This window comes from Malaclemys terrapin, chromosome 3, assembly GCF_027887155.1.
Source record: "Malaclemys terrapin pileata isolate rMalTer1 chromosome 3, rMalTer1.hap1, whole genome shotgun sequence".
NCBI classification, from domain to species: Eukaryota; Metazoa; Chordata; order Testudines; family Emydidae; genus Malaclemys; species Malaclemys terrapin.
In genome coordinates, this window is record NC_071507.1 from 175325797 (window position 1) to 175352226 (window position 26430).

General features: G+C 44.0%; 1 protein-coding gene across 2 annotated transcripts; it reads right to left on the bottom strand.

The window, feature by feature from the left end:
- Positions 1-954: 954 nt before the first annotated feature.
- On the bottom strand, positions 955-18806 carry CMPK2 (cytidine/uridine monophosphate kinase 2). Of its 2 annotated transcripts, none has more exons than XM_054023098.1 (5): positions 15858-18804; positions 14755-14869; positions 13422-13623; positions 5227-5460; positions 955-2952 (listed from the first exon to the last, which is right to left on the bottom strand). In XM_054023098.1, exons 1-5 carry the CDS (start codon positions 16506-16508, stop codon positions 2829-2831), a joined length of 1326 nt encoding a protein of 441 aa, XP_053879073.1. In that variant the 5' UTR covers positions 16509-18804; the 3' UTR covers positions 955-2828. The 2 variants fall into 2 exon arrangements, with proteins under 2 accessions (XP_053879073.1, XP_053879074.1); XM_054023099.1 differs by lacking the exon at positions 955-2952 and adding an exon at positions 8819-8932 and having other exon boundaries at positions 5373-5460; positions 15858-18806.
- Positions 18807-26430: the final 7624 nt, after the last annotated feature.

Here is a 26430-nt window from a genome sequence, read left to right on the forward strand (position 1 = left end):
AGTCCAGGAAAAATGAGCTCAGCCAGGTGCAAATAAGACAGGAGGGGAAACATTTGCAGGGGTACTATAAAATAAGCTTGTAACCGCTCTTTTACTTGCTGGAACGCTGTGGTGGCATTCCTTCTTGTAAATAACAGGCACAGCAGGGTTCAGTATGGATCAGTAGTTGCATAGCTCCTACTTCAAGACGCAGTTAGGTGCTACAATAGTGACAATTGGTCAGTCGGAGCGGGATTCATTGACTTTAATGGGACTACTCACATGCTTAAAGTTAAGCATGCACTTAAGCACTTTACTGGCTCAGCATCTGGCAGGCTCAAGCCATAAATGGTGCTCTTGCTGTATCTATATGGGACCATTGTCTGAGCCTAGGGTTACATAAGTGATTAAATCAAAATCCTGGCCTCTTGCAGTATGTCTATAGTGCAGTAAAACACGTGCAACTGATCCCTGTCAACTGACTTGGGCTGCAGGACTATACAATTGCTGTGTAGATGTCAGATTTTGGGCTCTGAGGCCCCCTGAGGTCATTAACTTCCTCTGGCACTTTTTGTAAGATGGGGTGGCTTAAGCCCTGCGACCTAGTTAAGTTCCAAGGTAAACATGTACCACCTACCTAACCTTCAGCCACAACTGGATAGGATATTCTTCACTTCCTGTTCTAAATTATTGTGTAGTTCTACTGCTTCCATACCTGAGGGTAGCTGCATTTCAGTGGCTGCTAAAGAGACATCCTTATACTTCTTTCACCCATTTTCCAGGGAGGTTTGTAAAATATAATTAATATTTGTAAAGTGCTTTGGGATCTTTGTAAGAAAGAGGTTACAGGAATCATAAATAGTCATCAATAATTATCAAGTATCTGTATCATTATCTTTAGCATTCTGGATAGCCATGTGCAATACTGCATACAGACCTTTAATTCTAACAAAGAAAAGAAAGGAACACATTAACTTGAGCAATCTTGTTTTATTGTACTGCCCGCTATATATCGTAAGTATATTAGCTCCAAGGAATGTGAATAGTCCATAAGTGTTATAGCTTGTGTGTGTAACAGATTTTATTAGCTACATTACCCTCCTTATCAATACATACAGGAAAGGCAGAAAAACAGCCTGGCTTTACTGGAGCTCTGCCTGACCAAGGAGTACTTGCATTCCATGGGCAGAGCATTTAATAGGGTTGGAAGAGGTAAGACTCTGAAAGTTACAGGACAAGTAAACCCCAGTTATCCAACCTCTGATTATCCAAATTTGGTTATGCTCTCCACATCCGAAATTCCTTTATCCAAAACTGATTATCTGAACGCTTCAGATGTCTCCTAAGACAAATGTACAGTATAATCATAATTGTGAGTTCCTATTCTACGTGTGTGTAAAGGGCCACCAGGCACTACTTACTTAATAATAAGTAAACCAAATAAAATGTAAATTAACTAAATAAAAATGTGTTTGGATGGTTTTCTTCCTATTACACTTTTCTCCCTTGCACACACGCTTTGCTCTGATGGAGGGTAATACCATGTTTAGTCACACTCATGTACACATTTATTTACAAGAGATATTTATAGAGCAATTATGCTTATTTAATAAAGGAACTTAAATATAAACAAGATTAGAAATAAAATGCCATTTAATTTAGGTTTCCATCTTGAATTTCAGTTAGGCCCTGATCCTGCAAAGACTTACACACATGTTCGGCTTTATGCCTGGTGAGTAGCCCCAACATGAGTACCCATGTGTATAAAGTTGAGCCTATGCATAAGTCTTTGCAGGGTAGAGATGGTGTCCAGCTGCCTCTGCATAAAACATATTAATAGAAACCTCAGTACAGATAAAGTGCTGAAAAAACTGACTCAAATGAATGTTGCAAGTAGATTCTCCATGTCTTTCTGCTTTACATTAATTCCATCAAAAGGCGAGCAAATAACATTAATGCATTAAAAATAGGTTGGGGGAAAAAATCTGTGTAGAAAAATATTCTATTTATTATTTACAAAATGTTTTATATTTTGATTTCCTCTCAGGTCCCTGTTTCTAATGTGCCAGTATGCAGACTCTGCCCTCCTTCCACCTGCCTCTCTTTCAAATGGTTTGACCTGCAATTCAGATCTTTCCTTTTTTTGTATTGACGTATTTGTATTTATTTACTCAGGGCCTGATTTTTCAGAGCCTGGTACTGAAGCCTGAGCACTCATAGCGTCCATTGACTTCAACAGGAGTTATTGGTACTCAGCACTTGGGAAAATCAGGCCCTCATTTATTTCACACTTCTGCAGGATGCTGGTCACTCTAATATCCAAATGCCAATTTTAGTAAACAACACTGGGACTGTGGTTTCCAGGTTTTCTGAATGTTGGATCATTTAATGGCTATACTGCTAGACTGTGTTTCAGATTCTCCTCCTGATTCTGCATTCCTTACACACCCAAAACTCACACTGAAGTCAGTTGGAGTTTGGGTATGTAAGGAATGCAGGATCAGGTTTTCTATGCAGTGATGGAATACAATGGCATTGTTAGAAATGCCAGCACATTCCTATTACCATCTCATATACCTGATCTGTCACTAATGATTTGTTGGTGGCTGCATCAGGGATGGTGGACAGCATGTGAGTTGTGTTTTGCCCTATATACAAAGTACATTAGGCAGCAAAGAGTTAGTATAAAAACACTGATTAGATTGGGTAGAGGAAAGGGGAGACTCTTCTGTCTGAGAATTCTGGAGCAGCTTATTTGAATGGAAAAGAGCTGAGTGCAGTGCATTTCCAAGGAGGAAAAATAGAGGACACATAAGCAACTCACTGTAAATGCTGCCACACAAAAGCAGCTATAATGAACCACAGTGTTTTTTAATTAGGTGCAAAACAGTCCTCAGAACCTCTTCTCTGGAGGGGCTGGCATCAACCTCTTGGCATCCAGGGTTCTCCATCCTTTTGTATGACTCTTCAACTCTATTTAAAAACAAACAATAAATAAAAATAAAGCAAGTGATACATTCTATAACAACAAACTGCCATGAAATGAAAAGGTATATCTGACTCTGAAAATGCACTGGCTGCAGAAAAATTCTAGAACGAAGCCAAGAATTAAATACATTGCAGCGTGCCACAAGGCACAACAACAAACCATGACCAGTTATTTATGAAGATGGGATTCACAATATGCACACTCACTGCCAAACCATGTTCCTGAGACAAAACAATCTGCTCATTGCAGGAGATGCTCCTCTCCCCAGGTCTGTTTGTTTTACAATGGAGGAATACCATAACCCCAGCACAGGCTCCTTTTTCTCTGATCTGATTTCAGCTAGGAGCTTGTTGTTCCTTTCTCACACCTTCCATTTATCTTCCTCCCTGCTGCATATGCAAACAGTACTATGAAAACCTTGCTGCTTGGTCCGCAAGCAATCTATTCTTATAAAACATGGCTCTTCCACAACTAGCCTCTCAGGGGTATGTGAGCAGTGAAGGAGGTTGTTTTCTTTACTCCTACAAAACTGATCATTTCAAAACCACTCAGGCTTCTACCTGAAGGACCAACAGAGCAAGATTCTGAAGTCGGTCCCAAATCCAGGTTGACTGTATCTAATGAATAGTAATAACTAAGGGCCATATCTAGAGCAAGATATTGTACAGAGATTACAGCCAAGGGGCATAATAGAGGGAAAGCCAAACGGTATCATACCACCCTTCCCCCCCACACATCACACACTCCCCTGCTCTTTGTCAGATCCTACTGCATGAAGTGTGTGGGGCTCGGGCTCTATGTTTGCAAAGGAGTGTGGCTGAGTGTGGTTTACGTCAAAATTGGGAGGATGGTTATTCTGCCTGGCATTATACACCTCCAGATATGTGGAGGCTCCTGAGGACGTTCCCATGGAAGCTATTGTGGAGTACTGCAGTATTAAGCTCCTCCTCATTTCCCAGCTCCGCAACTTCTATGCCACCAAAGCCCCAGGGAAAATGAGTGCTACCGAAAAGCTACTGGCAGACTAGCTGAAAACGAAGCTGTGCTGCCAGTGTAAAGAGGGTCCTGGAGAGTGACAGCTCCATGTAGATACCCAGAGATTTGAACAGATTTCTGGATATCTAATATCTAAGTAATATTTAAGGTGATGCCCCCTTTCCACTACACTATAGTGAAATCCTCTGGAATAACACCTACAGAACTCTGTTTTGTGAGTAACTTATTTCTTCCCCCAGGAGAAAAGATTATCTCAACCCAAGCCAATAGGCTAGTCTTTGGCACAGATAATGAACGTATGTAATATAGTTAACCAGAAAGAAAGTCTAATTAGCTCTCTCAGGCTGGGATGGAAAAATGCTTCTGCCAGTGTTATACTTTTCCCTGTAGTGTTTGGATTCTCCTTCCAGAGTTTTTTTTAGTTTATGATCATATGTAATTAATGGAGCATAAAACATGATTTTTACAATTTGGTGAAAACAGTGAGATTTGTACGGTCTCTTAATACATCATTGTCAAGGTCAATTTTAGGTTTATAAAATCTAGCTTAGCCCCCAAAATCCGATATACCTCTACCCCGATATAATGCTGCCCTCGGGAGCCAAAAAATCTTACCGCGCTATAGGTGAAACCGTGTTATATCGAACTTGCTTTGATCCACCGGAGCCCCGCCCCCTTGGAGCGCTGCTTTACCGCGTTATATCCAAATTTGTGTTATATCGGGTCGCGTTGTATCGGGGTAGATGTGTAATTAAATTCTGAGAAGTTCTATAACTTTTTTATGAAAATGGTCAACATTACACACCCATAGAATTTTCCAAAAAAAGAGCTTAAGTTAAATTCTGTAATGAATAATGAGTTTTAACCTTATGAAATACTTCTGCATATTCACAGTTATTCTGTTAATACCACAGAGCATGGTGATGTTGAAAATGTAGTCTTTCATGTGAGATCTAAAACCAAGGTTCTGGCTTCTTGTAGCCGTCAAAAATGGGAGTAATTACTAGAGATGGGCCAAAACTCTACCTTCACTATGAATTTCTTTGAACTTGGGGGAGTAAGGAAGTTATTCACCTGAGGCCCATCAGCACATCCAGTCACTCAAACTGGCAGGATATACCCTTGTCGGTCGGTATTACTTGAGTAACAGGACAGTCTAGGCATATGGAAATCCTGGCCCCAATGGAGTAAATGGGAGTTTTGCTACTGATTTTAATTGGGTGAGGATTCCATCTCTGGCCTTATTCATTATTAAGACATACTTTTGGCGAAACAAACTGTTAGCTTCTAGCTCAGTTTCCTCCTCCGTTTTCTCCAGCCCCCGTCCCTGCAGTCTCCGGATCCGCTCCTCAGGACTAACTGTCAAAAGCAGGACAAGATCGGGTTTGAGCAGGTCCTCAGGCCACTGGTACACCTCATGGTGAGTTGGAGGAAGATTTTGCACTTTTCCACTTATTTCAGTGGCAATTGCATAGGCAGCAGTGCTGTGCCAATACCTGTCAGGAAAAGATATAGGAGTGGGATGCATACATGACCATTTAAAAAAATTAACATGATAAAACATCCTAATAGAAGGAACTACTTACGTAAAAGAAATCAGTACCCTCTAATAATGCTAGCTTAATACACAGTCACAATGCGTGGGGGACCATGAGGATTTTGTACCCATAAATAATTGATCAAAGTAATAAAACAAAATGTCTAATTATTATTTGTTACTGTTAAATAAAACATTAGAAAGAGGCTATGTATTGGGCAAACAGTTCTCTAACTATCTCCAATAAAATCCAAGCTTGCACCAAAAAACAGCAAGTTCCTATTTTCTGAGCCAGACCAAAATCAGAAACATTCACTTTTATTTTTCCAAATCCAAACCCCAAAACATTTTTTGTGGATACTAATCATCCTGCTTAATGCTTAGGTGATGCAACAAATTTGGTAGGGAATGTGCAGTTCAGTCCTTAACCACATGTAAAAGCATGTGAACAGAAAGGGAGCTTTATTAAAGATTATTAATTTATTTTATATAAATGTTTCCCTCCATCAGGGAAACACTTATATAAGTGTTGTATAGCAAGGTGGATAGAAAGCTGGCTAGCTTGTCGGGCTCAATGGGTAGTGATCAATGGCTTGATGTCTCGGTATCAAGCAGAGTGTCCCAGGGGTTGGTCCTGGGGCCGGTTTTGTTCAACATCTTTATTAATGATCTGGATGATGGGATGGATTGCACCCTAAGCAAGTTCACAGATGACACTAAGCTGGCAGCAGAGGTAAATATGCTGGAGGGTAGGGATAGGGTCCAGAGCTACCTAGACAAATTGGAGAATTGGGCCAAAAGAAATCTGATGAGGTTCAGCGAGGACAAGTGCAGAGTCCTGCACTTAGGACGGAAGAATCCCATGCACCACTACAGGCTGGGGACCGACTGGCTAAGCAGCAGTTCTGCAGAAAAAAACTGGGGATTACAGTAGATGAGAAGCTGGATATGAGTCAGCAGTGTGCCCTTGTTACCAAGAAGGCTAACAGCATCCTGGGCGTCATTAGTAGGAGCACTGCCAGCAGATCGAGGGAAGTGATTATTCCCCTCTATTTGGCACTGGTGAGGCCACATCTGGAGTATTGCATCCAGTTTTGGGCCCCCCATTACAGAAAGGATGTGCACAAATTGGAGAGAATCCAGCGGAGGGCAACGAAAATCATCAGGGTGTTTTAATACTTAAAGTTGCCTTTGCTCCTGTATTAATTAATGCCAGCAACCATTATATGTTTCTGTCTGTCCACTCTTCCACGTAAGATTTACCATTTGTGTGGGGCTGTAATTTGGCTACTAACATTTACCGTTGGGGACAGGGGTTGCTAAGGGCGAGGCATTTTTACTGAAATTTGGAGTCAACCTGACAGGGAGCTGCCAGTTTCATCTGAGCCAATTCTGGGGATAACAAGCCATAAGAAATCACCAGCAGATCTTCTGTACCTGTTCCCACGGTCTCAACAGCCTTAACTCCTGATTGCAGCATTGACTGTGATCTAGTCCTTGCCATCAAATCACTTAAAGCAGCTAGCAAAGTCTCCAGAGGTTGCCCATCCAAACGGGCCATATCTGCCCCTCTTTCCTGAAGTTGAGCCTATACCTGAGCTCGCAATGATCCCCCACTAAACACTCCATATCTCCTACCATGCCTTCCTCAGCCTTGTCCTATTTAATTGCAACTACAATGTCTCATATCAGTGTGGCTGGATCCATTATAGCCTGCTTGACTGCTGTAGGAAGCCTCACTAACCACTTTCCGAGAAGAACTACCTGCACCACTTAGTACCCTTTCTGCCTCCCGAGCTGCTTTAATCAATTCAACCTGATTTCAATCCATCCAGGATCCTATGAACACCTTAATAGGTTCCCTTAAACCATCAAAAAACAAATCTGTCAGCTGTTTTTCCTCGATTTCAACCAGAGAGCATACCAACAACAACCTAGTACAATAAGCTAGAACAGATTCTCCTTCCTTCTGATGTATCAACAAAGCCATCCTTCTTAATTCAGAGGGGGTCAGAAAGTATCAGCCTACCTTCTGGATAACACTGTCTCTGTCCCCTTTGTTTAACTCTGCTTCAATTTCTGCCCACAAAGCCATTCCTTCCATAGGGCCAGCACAAGTTATTACCAGTTCTCTTAAATCTTCAAGATTCCAACAGCCAAGACAAACATGTTTTCTTAGTCAAAGAGTCCATTTGTTTATCCAGTGCCTATTTTTTAGTTTCAGTTAGAGGACAATTTACTTCCTCTAGTATTTGCTGTGAAGGCTGAGGCGTTTTTGCTATCACTACTGGCTGGGCTTCCGGAGGCCCTGGAAGGGGCTCCTCTTGCTCTTCCACCTGTATATTTATTCTTTCCAGACATGTTTGTGTTAAAGCTGTTATCTGCTGAGCCTTGGTTACATTTTGTGCTACAGCAGTTTGCAAGTCACGTGTCAGGCTTTCGTTCTGCAATTTTAGTTTTTCCAATTCTTGTTCCAAACTTTCTTGCACAACATCTCGCTGACGTTCCAAAACATCTCGCTCCTTTACAAATTTATCTACAGCACAATACATAGCACAGATGACTTGTGTTGCTGTTTGGGCTTTCTCAGGAGTGTAACCCTTTCGATACATCAACAGCAAGTTGTCGAAAACTTTCTCATGCAGTATGGGGACTGCATCAGCCAGACATGGATCAGACCCCAAGCTTTTAAACACCTGTCTTAACAAACACTCAACAACCACACTCGGAGGCTTTGGGGCGTTCCCCTTGTCCTCCGGTTCGACGACCTTTCCCTGTCTGCATTTGCAAAACATCATCGACTCCGAGAATGGTCAGTACAACCCCACTCACCGGTATACTTCTCTCTCTTCGTACTGTAATTAATATAAGTCAGAACTGATTCAGAACAATATTTAAATTAGTCGGTTAACACCAATGATTCAGGATACCAAGCTCTTAACAGGCAACCAGTTCAGAAGCAGTTTCATTCAGTTTAAAGACCCCATTCACTTAGACACGACAGCAAACATCCTCTGCTACCAAATGCTGACAACAGGGGGCGCTACTACCCCTGAAATTGATCTTTATTGGCTCCTGGCAGAGGAGATTACTGTCATACCAGTGAAAAAGGTCCACAGTAATTATTTTCAATGCACAGCAGTTTATTGAGAAGCAATTACACAAGCGGTGAAGGATTATATCAAGCACATAGCTCTTAATGTCTAACATAGGAGTTATACATTCCCCTTAACGAATCTCTTTTTCACAAACACACACAAACGGGCCCTGCGCTAGCCTCACACAGTTCCTGCTTGGCAAACAGAGAAGGTGATTACCAATTTTATAGACGGCTTCTTCTCTCCAGGTCTGTTCTTCTCAGCCCTCTGGTCTGTCTCGGAGTCCCTCCAGGCAAGGCCTCGGTTGCCTTGAGACCCCTCTGGTTCACAGTCCTATTTGAGGCCATGGAGCAGAGTTTTGGCTATTCTGTCTAGCAGCGTTGCTTCTTTAAGTGTTAATTAAGGAATCCCAACAGTAATTTAATTTGCTTGGTTTTTATACTCTTTTTCCTCAAAGGAGTCAGGTGTCTTAAAAGCATGCCCAGTGAGCGTGTGGTTACTAATTTTTACCTAATTAATACTTTAAAAGGAGACTGCAGAATGGTGGCAACTGAAAATTACCCCACATTCACTCCCTTATCAATCATTCACTTCAGTCCCTTGCGTGATGTCCTTCAACAGGGACGAGATGCCCCAGTCAGCCCATGCTCCACTCCAGATGTTCTACACGTGTTGTTTGCTTTCAAGTGGACATATTTGCTGACTCAAAGATCAGTATTGATCATACACGCTGCATGGAGCCAGTCAGTTTCACCTCTGGCATCTGCCTGATAGTATGAGAAGGATTCTGCTCCCAGAACCCTCTTTCACAGTTCATCATGTCAAGCCATGTTCTCACCATTCATTCAGAATGGCCACACCAATTTGTCACCATCTCAACAAAAAGAGTACTCATATTTTTAACAGGAGAACTGAGGAAATAACATTTCTTGATTATGCTAATGAACTAGTAAATTGGACAAATTAGGGGATTTAGAAGTGTGTTTTAAATTCAGTCATTTCATAAGAATATAAGAATGGCCGTATTGCATCAGACCAATGGTCCATCTAGTCTAGTATCCTGTCTTCCAACAGTGGCTGTTGCCAGATGCTTCAGAGGGACTGAACAGAACAGAGCAAGTTTTCAAGGGATCCATCTCCTATCAACCAGCTTCTAGCAGTCAGAGGTCTAGGGACACCCAGAGCATGAGATTGCATCCCTGACCATCTTGGTTAATAGCCATGGATGGACCTATCTTCCATGAACTTATCTAATTCTTGTTTGAACCCAGTCCAGTTATGCTGTTTGCCTTCACAACAATCCCTGCCAATGAGTTCCACAGGTTGACTGTGCATTGTGTGAAGAAGTGCTTCCTCATGTTTGTTTTAAACCTGCTGCCTATTAATTTAATTGGGTCACCACATAACACAAGAATCAGGGAAGAGGTGAATAACACTTTCTTATTCACTTTCTACACATCATTCATGATTTTATAGACCTCTATCATATCCCCCTCAGTCATTTCTTTTCCAAGCTGAACACTCCCAGTCTTCTAAATCTCTCGTCATATGGAAGCTGTTCCATACCCCTAATCATTTTTGATGCCCTACTCTGTACTTTTTCTTATTTTAATGTATTTTTTGAGATGGTGCAATTAAAACTGCAAGATGTATTCAAGGTGTGGGCATACCATGGATTTATATAGTGGCATTATCATATTTTCTGCCTTATTATCTATCCCTTTCCTAATGGTTCCTAAAGTTAGCTTTTTTGACTGCCACTGCAAACTGAGCAGATGTTTTCAGAGAACTACCCATAATGACTCCGAAATCTCTTTATTGAGTGGTAACAGCTAATTTATACACCCATCATTTTGTATGTATAGTTGGGATTATGTTTTCCAGTGTGCATTACTTTGCATTTATCAACACTGAATTTCATTTGCCATTTTCTTGCCCTGTTTCGTGACATCTCATCTCAGATGAGGCCTCACCAATGTCGAATAGAGGGGAATGATCATGTCCCTTATCTTCTGGCAATGCCCCTACTTATACAGCCCAAAATGCCGTTAGCCTTCTTGGCAACAAGGGCACATTGTTGACTCATATCCAGCTTCTCGTCCACTTGTAACTCTTCGCAGTCAGCTTTGGATTTAACTCTCTTGAGTAATTTTGTAACATTTGCAAATTTTACTACTGGTTTACCCCTTTTTTCCAGATCATTTATGAATATATGGAACAGCACTGATCCTACTACCGACACTCGGGGGACCCCATTATTTACCTCTCTCCACTGTGAAAACTAACTTTATTCTTAACCTTTGTTTTCTATCTTTTAACCAATTACTGATCCCTGAGAGATCTTCCCTTATCCCTAACTCCTTTCTTTGCTTAAGAGCCTTTGGTGATGAACCTTGTCAAAGGCTTTTTGAAAGTCAACATACACTGTAACCGCTGGATCTCCCTTGTCCGTATGTTTGCTGACAGCCTCAAAGAATTCTAGTAGATTGATGCAGATTAATTTCCCTTTATAAAAGATGTGTTGTCTCTTCTCCATCATATCGTGTTCATCTATGTGTCTGATAGCTCTGTTCTTTACTGTAGTTTGAACCAATTTGCCTGGTACTGAAGTTAGGCTTACCGACCTGTAATTGCCAGGATTGCCTCTGGAGCCTTTTTTAAAAATCCTAAATACCTCCTCCAAACGCCATCAAATCATCCATGAATTGGGACCCTGCAGTTCTGTCCGTCTAACTGGCGATATGTGTGGAACTGAAAGCATTTCAGAGAATGCTACCATGATGGTCCTGGAATTTCATATCTTACCTGGAAGCCTAAATTTGGCCTCCACAACCTCTCCTCTACCTTTTCCTATGTTATTGGTACCTACGTGTACCATAACCACTGGCTCCTCCCAAAACCCGCACATAAATCTATCTAGATGTTTCAAGAGATCCGCAACCTTTGTATCTTCAATTTACACTCATCTAAAACATCCTTACAGCCAGCTGCAATTGGCAGTCTGCACTCTCTTTAGGTTTGTTGCAAATAGGCAGTAGTGTATTAAGGAATCTTGCACAGTACTTGCCTGCGCTACGCCTGGCTGTTCGAGAACTGGACTTTTAGCCATTTGCGACACAGCAGCATCACCACACACAGTAACGGAACTGCTTTGGTATTTACAGCATCGTCTTTTGAGACATACAGCTGCTATAATAATCTGGTTGTTGTGCTTCGTGACTCAAGTTGATGCTGATGACGGCATTACTGTGGCTAAAAAGGCCAATGCTTGAGTGGCAGTCCTTTCCACATGAAGCGCATAGGTAGCTCAATGCTGAGGAAGAGATTACAATCTGTGCCTGCTGAGTCCACCACTGTTTACAATGCAGCCTCTGTGCCTCAAGATCCATACGGCGGTTAATCTTGAACTGGGAACCTCATTGTTTACTATTGCTCACCACCGTGATCCATCTGTTGCTGATGACTCATAGCTGTCAATTTCAATGCTGCACTGTTTCAAGTTATGCTTCCTCCACTGGCTTATACAAGCTGGTGAGAAGTGCATTCACAGTGTGTCCTTGAAGTGTTTCTTCTGGCCATCTTGTATGCAGTTCAGTTCACCAAACTGCAACTACTTTGACATTCTAGTGTCATCCAGCCTCAATACGTGACCATAACTGTGATGAGATAAGCATGGCTTCAATCCCTGTGGAGTGACTACATTACAGAACTTCATTACTGGTAACGTTATCATGCTGTTTGATGCAGAATATGTCACGCAGATGTCATAAACGGAACTCTTCTAGAAGCTTAATATGCTGTAGCAGGTCAACACTGATACAAGTTGGACAGCACAACCGCTTTTTAGACTTAACTTGGTTTGAAGCTTAATATGTTGCTGCCAGACTCTGCCTGAAAATCTGTCAAATGATTAACTAGCTTTGTTGAAACGACTTGTCAGCTCCTTATCTATAGTAACATCATTTCACAATGTATTGCCAAGATAACAGAAGTCTGTAACAGCATTTCGCTCTGTGTTGCTGATGGTGACTGTTTGTTTCACGTAGGGTTTCCCTGGCACAGGTTGATACACGACCTCTATCTTTTTCAGATTGTCAGCCTGTACCTTTCTGCAGACTCTGTGAATCTGTCCATAATCAACTGTATCTCTTCTAAAGTATGTGCCTCTAGAACACAGTCATCGGCACACAGCACCTCATGAACAATTGCCTCAAAGACCTTCACAGAGCAAGCCTGCTCAGATTAAATAATTTTCCAGAGGATCGGAAATGTATCCCGATACCAGCGTTCAGGTCTCCTATAGCATCACTGAGCATTGCTGCACACAAGAAATTTTACAAGGGAGGACCATTTCTGCAGCACTGTTTTTAATATCTTTAGTGATAGGAAATGGGTCAGCCAGAACACCATCTAAGCAGACTTTTTTGAGCATGCCATCATGAACTAGCCTCAGAATGTTGGTGAATTTTTCTGGACAACCAAGCTTATGTAATAGCCCATAGCCCAGGACAGCTGTTGATGTCAAATGCTTTAGTCAGGTCAATAAAGACGGCATAAAGGTCCTATTTCTGTCCTCTGCATTTCTCCTGCATCTAATGGCCTACAAATATCATAATATGCCTGGTTGAAGATAATACTATCAAGCTGCCTTTTTCATATGCACTTAAACCACCAACCAGAATTAAGTAGAAATACATAAATATTTTCCAGGCTACCACCAAAGTAATGCTAAAGACAAGAAAGGTAACTCAGGTAGCTTTACTTGTCACATTGAAAGACTGGATGGTCACATTCAAACAACAGGAAAATATTTTTTACAAACCTGTCTACAACTACAGGTGACTCGGTGGATGCTTTTGCGATTTCTGAAGCAACAATGTAGTTGCCCAGAGCATAAAATGCCCTCCTGATGAGTGTCGGTTCATCATCAAAAGTCTTCCGCCATTGGCTGATACAAGCTGGGGGTGACCTTAAGAGAAGTGCATTCAGTGAGTCCTTAACCGACTGGGTTACAGTTGTTTTGCCTGCAGTTAACATACAAATAAAAACAAATAAAAAAATCTTTAGACATATAGCATGGCACATCATAACAATTAACTTTAATTTTTAAAAATGCAAAAAAAAAGTTCTTATCCTTTAAGCTGGAAAACACATTTAGATATATTTATCTAGTATCTTACTACGTATCTTGACTGTGTTGTTATAGGATAGGGTTTTGACTATGTCACAGTAGGCTTCTATCTGACTATTCGAGTTTTTATCACAGTTTCTATGTAGTACCCATAAGAGTATATCAGAGTTATATTTGCTGGCGGGGTTATCTTTACCTGCACCCTGTCTCTTTAAGGATTTGGAGCTCTGCTGAAGAGATCAAAGGGAATATAGCAGTGACACAAGAAGTGATCCCAGGAGGGTTGTTGTATGTTGTGCTCCAGTGAGACTGAGCTGGTGTGGGACTTGTCCAAGGTGTGTTTGTTTGTTTATATTATAAAACCCCCATTTAAAACACCCCTGCTTTGGAAATGTAATACCTAGTCAAAGAGTCATTCCCGCTTTTGCCTAGCCTGACTCTATTGCCCTTTAGGCCATCTATTCATATGGTAACTTCTCTACATTTCAATTTCAATAACTTTATTGACATGGCAGGGTACACAGATGTTGCCGAATTAATTCCTGGTATCATTCTGTTCACTACAGTGGAGTGACACCACAATGAATTTTGCTCCCTGTTTAGGGTGGTTCCCGACAACTGAAAATGCAGAAGGCACAGATCTTCAGAGACATTTACAATGCTGTTCTGGGAAAAGCAATTAATGGTTGCTCAAAAGTACCTTGATTCTCCTCTTTCCCAAGAGACTAAGGGTTGCACTGTGCACAACGGCTCTTGTTTCCAATATTCGACTTTGCCTATCTAAGTGCTCTTCCAATGACATTAGTAGGAAATTTGCACCTGAAGTGAAAAATTACTTTGGAGTTGAGATGCAAATCTGGGAGGAGAATTTTGATCTTTGTGACTTGCTCTTCTGGACTCTGCCAACCACTTCTGAAGTCTTATTTTTGAACATGTCATGAGCCTTAAGCATGCACAGAAGTCACATCAGACATTATTTTAACAATTATTCAGTTGTGATTCTATATTCACATTATGCACCTACCTGTTGCATCTAATCCTTCAATAACTATGACAGGAAATTCTCCCTTTTTTGAATGCTTGGGGCATTTATCCACTAGGTCAAGGACAGCTGTGGCTTCAGGGATTAACGATGTGCACTGTAATGAATGTAACACTGATTACTCAACAAGCAATCTGGTACACAGGTATTTTTCAAAAGACCATATTTAACTGGAAAGGGTACAGTTTAATACAGAAGGACAATACAATTTTAAGACAGACACAAGAATCAAAGTCTTTGATTTGAACAATCCCAATCTTTGGTCCAGATGTGGTGATTCTGCTCTATTTCTTCTTGAAAATAAGGATATGTTTAAAAAAAAACAAGGAAGAAGAAGACAGTAAGGAAAGGTGGAGTAAACTTCTCAGGTGTAAGGGTTGCTAAAGTTACTCTGAAAAATTATCTGAAAGCAATAGAGGTAGCACTTTAGATAGGACTTCATTAATCATTTACTAAAAGTAACCTGTTTATGTACTTGTAACTTATTACACTCAAGTACTTAAATGAGGAAGTTTTGCTTATTGGATAGGGCACTGTACTGGGACTCAGGAGACCTGGCTTTGCCATTAGCCTGCTGGGTGACCTTGGGCATGTCACGTCACTGTACTGTGCCTCAGTTTCCCCTTATGTAAAATGAGGATAGTCACATATACCCCATTTGTAAAGCACTTTGAGATCTACTGATGAAAAGTGCTAGGTATTATGATCCAACAGCCTTCAGGCCTGTGCCTGATTTCATGTAAGCTGGTGTCATTCAGAAGTAATGTCCACTTAAGTCAGTAGAACGACTCTGGGGTGTCTCAGGCCCCATCACGTCTACACAAAAAATAAGACCCTGAGGAAAGTAGGATGCAGCATCCCAGGTGGGAGACTCCTTGCTAAGCAGGCCCAGGGCACAGGGGTTAAGAAAGGAAAATAGATCATGGACCTGATCCCCCGCACTTAGGCCAATGTCAATAGGAAGTTGGCGGTGGCGGGGTTGCACTGCGAGAAAGAACCAGGCGCAGAAAGAACCTGGGGAGCTGAGTAGGTGCAATCAGGCTGAGCTTCATTTCCCTCTGAACGGCCGCTGCCCGGGATCTTACCTGCTCCACCACGCTGCGGGCGGCCTCCAGGGAGTGGAACACGGCGGCGTGGCGAAGGCCGGGCACTGCGGGGTGCAGCGGCGGCTCCTCGACGGCCACCACTCGGGCTCTGCGGAGCAGCTCTCTGCCGCCCGGCCCTCGCAGGGCCCACAGGCACTGCCACAGCTCGCCCAGCTCGCCCGCCTCGTACACGCCCAGCGGCGGCGGCAGCTCGCCCAGGCCCCGCAGCAGTTCCTCCAGGGCGCGCTCGGTCTCCGGGCCTCCCTGCGGGTCCTGGATGAGGAAGCCCTTCTCCAGCGCAGCCTGCGCCCCGTAGCAGAGGAGCCCCAGGACCCGGCATCTCCCGAACGGCCCCTGCCTCAGCCTCTGCTGCAAACGCCGGTGCAGCCTGGCCGCCGGGACGCTAGGGGCGGCGGGGACGCAGAGGGAATAGCACCTCCCCGGAGCGGGCACAAAGCAGCGGGGCTCGGGGCGGCCGCTGCCGCTTGCGCCCTCGCTATCGCTGAGGGTGAAGCAGACCAGGTCCGAGCCGGGCCCCTCCACAGCGAAGCACGGTCGGGCCTGTCCGGAGCAGCCCGCGGGAGGCGCCGCCATGGCGGAAAGCGAGCGGGGCAGCAGCGTGAGCCGGGCCAGCCGGCTGGGATGCAGCATCCCGCCGCAGCTACCCGGAGAAACAAAACCGAGCCAGCGCCAAGGACCCGCCGCCCCCTCGTGGCAGGTGCGGGGAAAGGGAAACCCGATAAGGCAACGCGCGGGGAAACGAAAGCGATCGGGTGGTTTGTTAGCCGCCCAGCCCTCCAGCTATCACCAGGGCTTGGACTGGAGCTGAAAACCGCACGCACTGCTGTCACTTGAGCTGCAAGGCCAGGTTTTCTAGCCAGCAGCGGCAGCAGGTTCTTCTGCAGAGCAGCCACTACAGAGAAACCGAGCCCTCTTGCTGCTGCTGGGAAACCACACAAAACAAAAGGGGGCGGGGGACTGGGAGGCCATAACGATCTGTTTGCACATTAGGTGATGACGGCATTTTTGACAACAAGGAGTTGTGAGGAAAGAAACGAAACTCGTCGTCGAGGTTGCAAGGGATTTGGAGTCCCGTGTTTGCAGAGGGAGTGTTTATGTCCCCACTCAGCTCAAAGGTCTGACTGCATTGCTTGCCAAGATGCCCCCGTCCACACGCCCTTAACCACGCAGCCAACTTTTTTTCAGTCCACTTGGAATACAGTGCAGCAGCCAGAAAGCAAGTATTTTAATAGGGCTACATACAATGTTTCCTTATTGCAGCAGCTCAAAACATCAGACGCACAGCTCTCATATCTTATCAGGTGTGCAAGCCAAGCTCTTCTTGTGAAAAAGAAACTTACAGACGCCAAGGAAAGAGGATATCAGCCACCCAAATAGCCCAGTAATAATGACTATGTGAAAATCACCTTGAGGAAACCTTCCAAAGGTTTGTTGAGTTATCATCACAAATGGAAACATGAAGGGGAGGACTAGCATCCTATCAGGATTATCGTTATCTGGTTCTGCTTCGTCCATTTTTCAATAGGAACATGGAGATGGAAATGAAATCTGCAGGCAGCCCTCATCTCTTCAGCAGTTTATCCTCCATTCCTAGTCAGGAGCTCTGTATATGAGGGCACGATAGATTTCTATGGAAATGGCTATGTAAATCTTGCAGATCAACTGGCTGACTTCACTGAGTGGGGATTTTAAATAGCAAGAGCATATCAACACTTAAAGTATACTGTTTCCTTGAAAATGTCGCTAGCAATAAAACATTGGGGCAAAAAGTATACAGTACATAAGGGGCCTACTTTTATCAGCCGAAATCAATGGTAAAGCTCGTATTGACTGCGGTGAGAGCAAAGTTGGATCCAAACAGTCTCTAAATAGAATGAACTGCTTTGAAGCCATAAACCCCGTTTAACTGGCCAGTTAAGGCAGGTTTACAGCACCTTTGTATTATCAGAGCAGCACAACACTGCCAGACCCTAATATGACCCAGTACTTTTTGTCTTCAGTGTCTTGAACACTATAGTTATGGACTTAACTACATTGGAAGTAAAACTTTAAATAAAGGAGAATAGGCAGGAGCCATTGCAGAGGCACGCCCTGTTTCTTCAACAACTTTCCATTTAACAGATAGCTATGGATACAGCTAAACTTGCTTTAGTCAATTTTAACATTCATCTACTTTGAAATAGGAACCAGAAGCACTCAAAGTGGGTTCAAGAGTTATCTAGTTTTATGACAGCTTCTGTAAGTAACTTTGTCTGAAATAATGTTTTCTGACAATTGGTGAATCCAAGAGAACTCATGCCTTCTTCAGAAACAAGAAAGTAATGGAGTTATTTGTAGATTTCTTTAGAGTAAACTTTTATGCTCTCAATGCCTATGTTAGGGCATGTCTACATTACGAAATTAGGTCGATTTTATAGAAGTCAATTTTTAGTAACCGATTTTATATAGTCTATTGTGCATGTCCCCACTAAGCGCATTAGGTCGGCGGAGTGCGTCCTCAATACCGTGGCTAGCATCGACTCACGTAGTGGTGCACTGTGAGTAGCTATCCCACAGTCCCTGCTGCCCATTGGAATTCTGGGTTAAGCTCCCAATGCCTGATGGGGCAAAAACATTGTTGCGGATGATTTTGGGTACATGTCGCAGTCTCCCCTCCCTCCCTTCCTCCTTGAAAGCAACGGCAAACAATCATTTTGTGCCAATTTTGAACAGCTCGACACCAAGGCAATTAGAAGAGCATACCGAGGCATGCTGCGCATCAGAGAGGCTTTGAAAAACAGTTTCATGACTGACCCGGCTATAGTGTGACAGTTGTGTGTGTTTGTCCTTGACGCAAAGCCGCTCCCTTTGGTGAATGTACTTCCCTGAAAGCCAATCCCCCTCCCCTCCTTCGACCACATCTGGCACAGAAAATAAAGTCCTTATTGTTCTGAATCCATTCATTATTTATTAAAAATAACTTGAGTTCACTGGCAACGCTGACTAGTAAAAGGTAGCCTGGGTGTACAAAGGGTTTGATAACGGGGTGGAGTGAGGGAGGAGGGAAGGACAAGGCCCCATTGCTTATTGTAACTACACTACAAATCAAAGCTGTTTGAATGACAGCCATCTGTTGCTTGGGCCATCCCCTGGAGTTGAATGGCAGGGTGCCCAGAGCCTCTTCCCTGCGTTCTTGGGCATCTGGGTGAAGAGGATATGGAACTTGGTGAGGAGGGCAGGCGGTTATACAGTGGATGCAGCAGGGGTCTGTACTCTAGTTGCCTTTCCTGCAGCTCCACCAGACGCCTTATCATGTCCGTTTGCTCCCCCATTAACCTCAGCATCTCCTCCTGTGTGTTCTGATCACGCTCACTGTATACTTTCCTGACCTCTGCCATCAAATGCCTCCATGCATTCAGCTGTGACCTGTCAGTGCAGGAGGACTGCATGAGCTCGGAAAACATGTCATCACGAGTGCATTTTTTTCGCCTTCTAATCTGCAATAACCTCAGGGACAGAGTTGATGTGGGGAGCATAGAAGCATTTGCAGCTGCAGGGGGGAAAAAAGGAGAGTAGACTTTTAAGATGATACATTTCTGAGAACAAAAGGGAGACTCTTTCACAGTGAATCAAGCAGACAGCACATGTGCTTTAGGTACAAGGTCGCATTTTGCCTTTTATATTGGGCGCCTGCTGGTATGGTGACACATCACACATGGCTGGGCAACAGAATTCGGTTTCCAGGCAGCCATGATAAGCCAAAGGGTACGCGGGCTTGGCTTCTTCCACGTTCAGAACATGTGGGAATGGTTTCAAACTGCAGCACTCAATCCAAGAACTGACATGAGCTTGTGACCAAGAGAGACAGGCCTTGTGAAATAAACACAAGAATGGCCATACTGGGTCATACCACTGATCTATCTAGCCCAGTATCCAGTCTGCCAGTGGTCAGTGCCAGATGTTTCAAAGGGAAATACTCAACCTGCCAAAGTTTCTGTGTGGAAGATAGATGACCATCTGGTAAGCTAGACATGGATATAAGCTATTCATTGTTTTAAGGATATGCTTTTGCTAAAATGCTTTGGTTCTAAATAAATAGTACTTTGCTTTATGAGAACTGACTGGTCACTGAATAACCTTGTCTTTGCCCCTCATGAGCTTATGACACTGCCTAAAAGGCCAATCCATGAAGGTACTGATGCAATGAAAAGATGACAGTGAATGAAAATTAGCTATTGCTAATTGTTTTGAATCCAGCCAAGCCTGAGGGAAATATGTTTTCCTCCTTCCCTGAAATTATAGGAAAGAGAAGGATATATAGTCTCTATGAATCGAGCAAACGAGCAGCACTCTGCTCACATATCTCAATTCTATGCAAACCCTCTTCCCATCCCTTAATTTTACAACACGCTTCAGCTGTATGCTCCATGCAGCACCCTTATCACAGCTTCTCAGCTGAGCCTGTTTACAACACGCAAGCAAAAAAACCAAGAGGCAGCAACTTTCCAGTTCTGCACTCTTTCTGCAATATGATAACATCACAGCATCAGGGATGAGAGAAAGTTTGTAAAGCACTGCCAAGGAATTAAATGTATTGATTTTTTCTTTTAAGGGTCCTAATGGGATGTTGAAATGCTATTGTAATTTAAGGTTCAGGAACACAGAAGTCAGCAAACAGATGAAAACAGGGGAGTTTGAGTAGGAGTTTGTTTGATATTTGTTTTTTGTTTTTTTCTTTGACAGTAGCTTAGGTGGGAAGGCTATGCCAGATACCGAGGCAGCAGTGGTAGTGATCCAAGGTATGGAAAAGGCAATGAAGATGACAGGATGTGGAAGCTGCAGGATATGCATTATCTTTTAGTAGGTACGCACAAAAGAGCTTTGTTTGTACGAAGTGCCGCCAAAGCTGAGGGAAGGGAAGATCTGAGGTTTGGAGATACAGGTGGAAATTATGGTTGAGTTTCAAAGGGGATTTGAGCAGAGGATGGAAAGAAGGCAAGCGTGGGCTGAAGGGAAAAGTCAAGACTCACAGATGCAAGCTGGACTGGAGAACTGTGAGGGTAGACTGATGCATGAAAAAGTGGCCAATGGAAGCACGTGACTACAAGAACCAGGCAGAGGAAAAGACCAGCTAGTGAAGGAGAAATAGAGCTCAGGAACAGGTTGGCTGAGTTGGACAATGAAGAAGGAGCACAGCAGGCAGTAATAGAAGAAAGAGAAAGGAAGAGAAGAGCAGCTAGCCCTAAAAGAAGAAGGGAAGAATCAATGGAGATAGCCAGAGTTCAGAGCCCCAGAAGGATCCAGATGACACTCAGAAGATTGTAAGGGAGAACAAAGGACAAGAGGACTTACAGCCAAAAAGAACAAGAGGAAGGCCAGAGAATCACACCAACACCAGTAAGAGACAGGTCTAGGTCTATGTGGCTGGTGACTCCCTGCTAAGAAGAACAGATGGGCCTATTATCAGAGCTGATTTGGAGAACAGAAGGGTGTGCTGTTTGCTGGGAGCTAAGATACAGGATGTGGACCTGAGGCTGAAGCGTATCATAGTGGGAGCAGGAAAGAATCCACTGATTGTGCTTCTTGTGGCAACAAATGATACTGCTAGATTCTTGCTGGAATACAAGGGTGACTATGCTGGGCTGGGGAAGATGCGTAAAGAAATGTAGACTGAGGTGATCTTCAGTGGGATTCTACTTGTCCCTAGAGGAGGAGAACGAAGGTGAGACAAGATTATGATGATCAACAAATGGCTCAGGCAATGCTGCTGTAAGGAAGGCTTTGGGATGTTTGACCAATGGGAGGCATGCATGGACAAAAGACTGATCTCATGGGTTGCATTCCACCTGAGTAGGGTGGATGGAGGATGGCACAAGTGATTAAAAGAGCTTTAAACTAGGAACTCAGGGGAAATGGTTGGGAGATGCTCATGTAATCTCCACGCCTGAGTCTAATATTGATAGGGAGGCAAATAAAGAAACAGAGAATACAGCAATGGAAAAAGAAACAGCGGTGGATAGGAGAATGGACATTAAGAAGAAACAGTGACAATACCAATGACACTAATAGTCAGGTAGGCAATACTGGCAGTACAATACTAAAAAGTTCTATAGTCATATACATAAGAAGAAAACAAGGAAAAAAGAAGTGGGACTGCTAAGAACTTAAGATGAGGTGGACTCTTGGAGATTAAAGATAATCTAGGCATGGCCCAGCATCTAAATGAATACTTTACCTCAGTTTTTAATAAGGATAATGAGAAGCTTAGGGGTAGTCACAGGATGGCTAATGGAAATGAGGATATGGAAGTAGAAATTATCACATCCAAGGTGGAAACCAAACTCAAACAGCTCAATGGAACTAAATTGGAGGGCCCAGATAATCTCCACCCAAGAATATTAAAGGAACTGCCACATGAATTTGCAAGCCCAATGGCAAGGATTTTTAATGAATCTGTAAACTCAGGGGTCGTACCCTATGGGGGAGGTCCCAGATGACTGGAAAAAGGCTAATGTAGTGCCCATCTTTAAAAAAGGGAAGAAGGAGGATCCGGGGAACTACAGGCCAGTCAGCCTCACCTCAGTCCCTGGAAAAATCATGGAGCAGGTCCTCAAGGAATCAATTATGAAACATTTAGAGGAGAGGAAAGTGATCAGGAACAGTCAGCATGGATTCACGAAGGGGAAGTCGTGCCTGACTAACCTAATTGCCTTCTATGATGAGATAACTGGCTCTGTGGATGAGGGGAAAGCAGTGGATGTGTTATTTCTTGACTTTAGCAAAGCTTTTGATACTGTCTCCCACAGTATTCTTGCCACCAAGTTAAAGAAGTATGGGCTGGATGAATGGACTGTAAGGTGGATAGAAAGCTGGCTAGATCGTCGGGCTCAACGGGTAGTGATCAATGGCTCCATGTCTAGTTGGCAGCCGGTTTCAAGTGGAGTGCCCCAAGGGTCGGTCCTGGGGCCGGTTTTGTTTAATATCTTTATTAATGATCTGGAGGATGGTGTGGACTGCACTCTCAGCAAGTTTGCAGATGACACTAAACTAGGAGGCGTGGTAGATACACTAGAGGGTAGGGATCGGATACAGAGGGACCTAGACAAATTAGAGGATTGGGCCAAAAAAAACCTGATGAGGTTCAACAAGGACCAGTGCAGAGTCCTGCACTTAGGACGGAAGAATCCCATGCACTGCTACAGACTAGGGACCGAATGGCTAGGTAGCAGTTCTGCTGAAAAGGACCTAGGGGTCACAGTGGACGAGAAGCTGGATATGAGTCAACAGTGTGCTCTTGTTGCCAAGAAGGCTAACAGCATTTTGGGCTGTATAAGTAGGGGCATTGCCAGCAGATCGAGGAACGTGATCGTTCCCCTTTATTCGACATTGGTGAGGCCTCATCTGGAATACTGTGTCCAGTTTTGGGCCCCACACTACAAGAAGGATGTGGAAAAATTGGAAAGAGTCCAGCGGAGGGCAACAAAAATGATTAGGGGTCTGGAGCACATGACTTATGAGGAGAGGCTGAGAGAACTGGGATTGTTTAGTCTCCAGAAGAGAAGAATGAGGGGGGATTTGATAGCCTTCAACTACCTGAAGGGGGGTTCCAAAGAGGATGGAGCTCGGCTGTTCTCAGTGGTGGCAGATGACAGAACAAGGAGCAATGGTCTCAAGTTGCATTGGGGGAGGTCCAGGTTGGATATCAGGAAAAACTATTTCACTAGGAGGGTGGTGAAACACTGGAATGCGTTACCTAGGGAGGTGGTGGAGTCTCCTTCCTTGGAGGTTTTTAAGGCCCGGCTTGACAAAGCCCTGGCTGGGATGATTTAGTTGGGAATTGGTCCTGCTTTGAGCAGGGGGTTGGACTAGATGACCTCTTGAGGTCCCTTCCAACTCTGATATTCTATGATTCTATGATTCTATGACTGGAGGATTGCTAATATAGTTCCTATATTTAAGAAGGGGTGGGGGAGAGTGATCAGAGAAATTACAGGCCAGTTAGTTTGACCTCAATTATATGCAAGGTTTTGGAACAAATTTTAAAAGAGAAAGTAGTTAAGGACATAGAGATAAACGGTAATTGAGATAAAATACAACACGGTTTTACAAAAGGTAGATCATGCCAGACTAACCTGATCTCTTCCTTTGAAATGAGAACTGATTTTTTAGACAAAGGAAATGCAGTAGATCTAATCTACCTGGATTTCAGTAAGGCATTTGATACAGCTCCATATGGGAAATTATTAGTTAAATTGGAGAAGATGGGGATTAATTTGAGAATTGAAAGGTGGATAGGAAACTGGTTAAAGGGGAGACCACAATGGGTCATGCTGAAAGGTGAGCTTACTAGTGGAGTTCCTTAGGGTTCAGTCTTGGGACAATCTCATTTAACACTTTTATTACTGACCTTGGCACAAAAACTGGGAGTGTGCTAATAAAATCTGCAGATGGCACAAAATTGAGAGGTACTGCCAATACAGAGGAGGACCAGAATATCATACAAGAAGATCTGGATGACCTTGAAAACTGGAGTAATAGAAATGGGATGCAATTTAATAGTGCAGAGTGCAAGGTTATGAACTTAGAGACTAACAACAAGAATTTTTGCTATATACTGGGGACTTACCAGTTGGAAGTGACAGAAGAGGAGAAAGACCTGTGAGTATTGGTTGATCACAGGATAACTAACTATGAGCTGCCAATGTGATGCAGCCGTGAAAAAGGCAAAAAGAGGTATTTCCAGTAGAGATAGGGAAGTGTTAGTACCATTATACAAAGCACTGGTGAGACCTCAACTGGAATACTGTGTGCAGTTCTCATCTCCTATGTTTAAGAAAGACAAATTCAAACTGGAACCAGCTCCCATGTATGTCTCAGGTACGCTGCATACTTGATTGGCTTTTCATCGGCAGATCTCATGCTCCGCTGCATCCAGATGGGCATCCAGGATGTAAGTGCTCACACCACCCATTCTGAGTTGGAACAGATGCACAGGTGCTTGCTCCTGTCCTCCTCATACAATACTGCTACTATTGCCACCGCTTCTGCAGTTTGTGCCGAATAGGGATTGACAGTTTCTTGCAGCACTTGCTGGGAAAAGGGCTGAAAAGCAGCGTACCCAGTTTTTGGGTTGCCAACCTGGTAATAGCTACTTCCATTGGCAGCCCAGATGGTTAAACCCTGCTCCTTTGCTTTACTGAAGCTGGGTTTGATCCAGAAAGGTGACACGATGACTAGGTCCGTTGCTGGAAGTGGGCACTCAAGTTTCTGGCATTTGGTCAGCAATGCATACAGTAGTATGCTCAACTAGGATGATCTCTGCACTGCGATGTCTCTATTCAGGAGGTTGCGGGTCCAGTTGGCCAAACGAGGGGATGACACCCTGCCCTCGTTCACATGACCAGAGAGGACGTACCTTACTGGGGTGTGGGAAGTTCTGATGACAGGAGACATCCCTACCAGGTGCTCCCAATGGCCCAGTGCCCAAACTACGGAGTACCTCCCTTTCGCAGGCACTGAACTACCTCTTGACTTCACTCACGACTCTGGAGCCATAAGCCACCAGCTGCAGCCCAGTTCCCTGATCCTGCAGGAGGACTGCGCTGATGCCACTATCAGATGTTCCCAGTTGCAAATAGTATGGATAGTTGGGTTTAGGGTAGGCTAAGGCCGGTGCTTTGGCCAGAGCCTGCTTCAGCATGGTGAAAGCCTGCTGATGGCTTTCCTCCCATTGCCATTCCTGCCCCTTCCAAAATAACTAGTATAGTGGCTTAGCTATCTCTGCGTACTTGTCAATAAACTCCCTGGAGAAACCAGTGAGCCCTAGGCTGGACCGGAGGGCCAATACATCACACGGGGCTGGGAGCTTACAGATCAGCTCCACGCGCTGCTGATCTGGCCTCCATCCCTCTGGACCCAGATGGATTCCCAGGTAAATTACAGTGTCCAGGGCTATCTGGGGTTTTGCTGGGTTTATAATAAAGCCCGTCTCCTGGATCTTCCCCAGGACCTCTTCCAATGCATCCAGGTTCTCTTCCCTGGTTGGGATGGTGATCAGTATGTCGTCCACATAGCTCAGAGTACTGTACCAATTCCTCGGGGACTTCCACATGGCTGACACAAAACGATGGCAGATGGAAGGAGTGTTGTGTAGCCCCTGTGGAACCCTGGTAAAGGTTAGTGGTCTGCCTTTATACATGAAGGCAAACTTGTGCATTGATGACTGGTGTAGAGGGATGCTAAATAAGGTGTTGGATAAGTCCAGGACCAAGAAGCACTTGGCGCCTGCTGAGATCGCTACCATGATCTCCTTGTATTTTGCCACTACTGGGGCCAGCCTGGGTGTAATTCGGTTGAGTTCCCGATAGTCGACAGTCAAGCCCTAAGTCTTCTGGTCCACCTTCAGATGGGCCAAATAGGAGAATTGCACAGACTCTCCAATTCTATGAGCGCCCCTTGCTGCAAAAGGGCCTTGATGATTGGCTTCAGGCCTTCTGCAGCTGCGGCAGGGTATCAATATTGCTTTAATGGCCTTGGATCCGGGCCATCCACCCTGACCTCAGCGTTGATTCTG

Bases quoted from the DNA above. Each gene is read 5' to 3' on its own strand.
- CMPK2 (XM_054023098.1), bottom strand. From the start codon at position 16,508: ATGCTGCATCCCAGCCGGCTGGCCCGGCTCACGCTGCTGCCCCGCTCG. The intron at 14,870-15,857 runs GTAAGATCCCGG...CATTCATTACAG, and splicing joins CCCGCAGCGTGGTGGAGCAG to TGCACATCGTTAATCCCTGA. The intron at 5,461-13,421 runs GTTTGTAAAAAA...TTTTCCTGACAG, and splicing joins TCACCTGTAGTTGTAGACAG to GTATTGGCACAGCACTGCTG.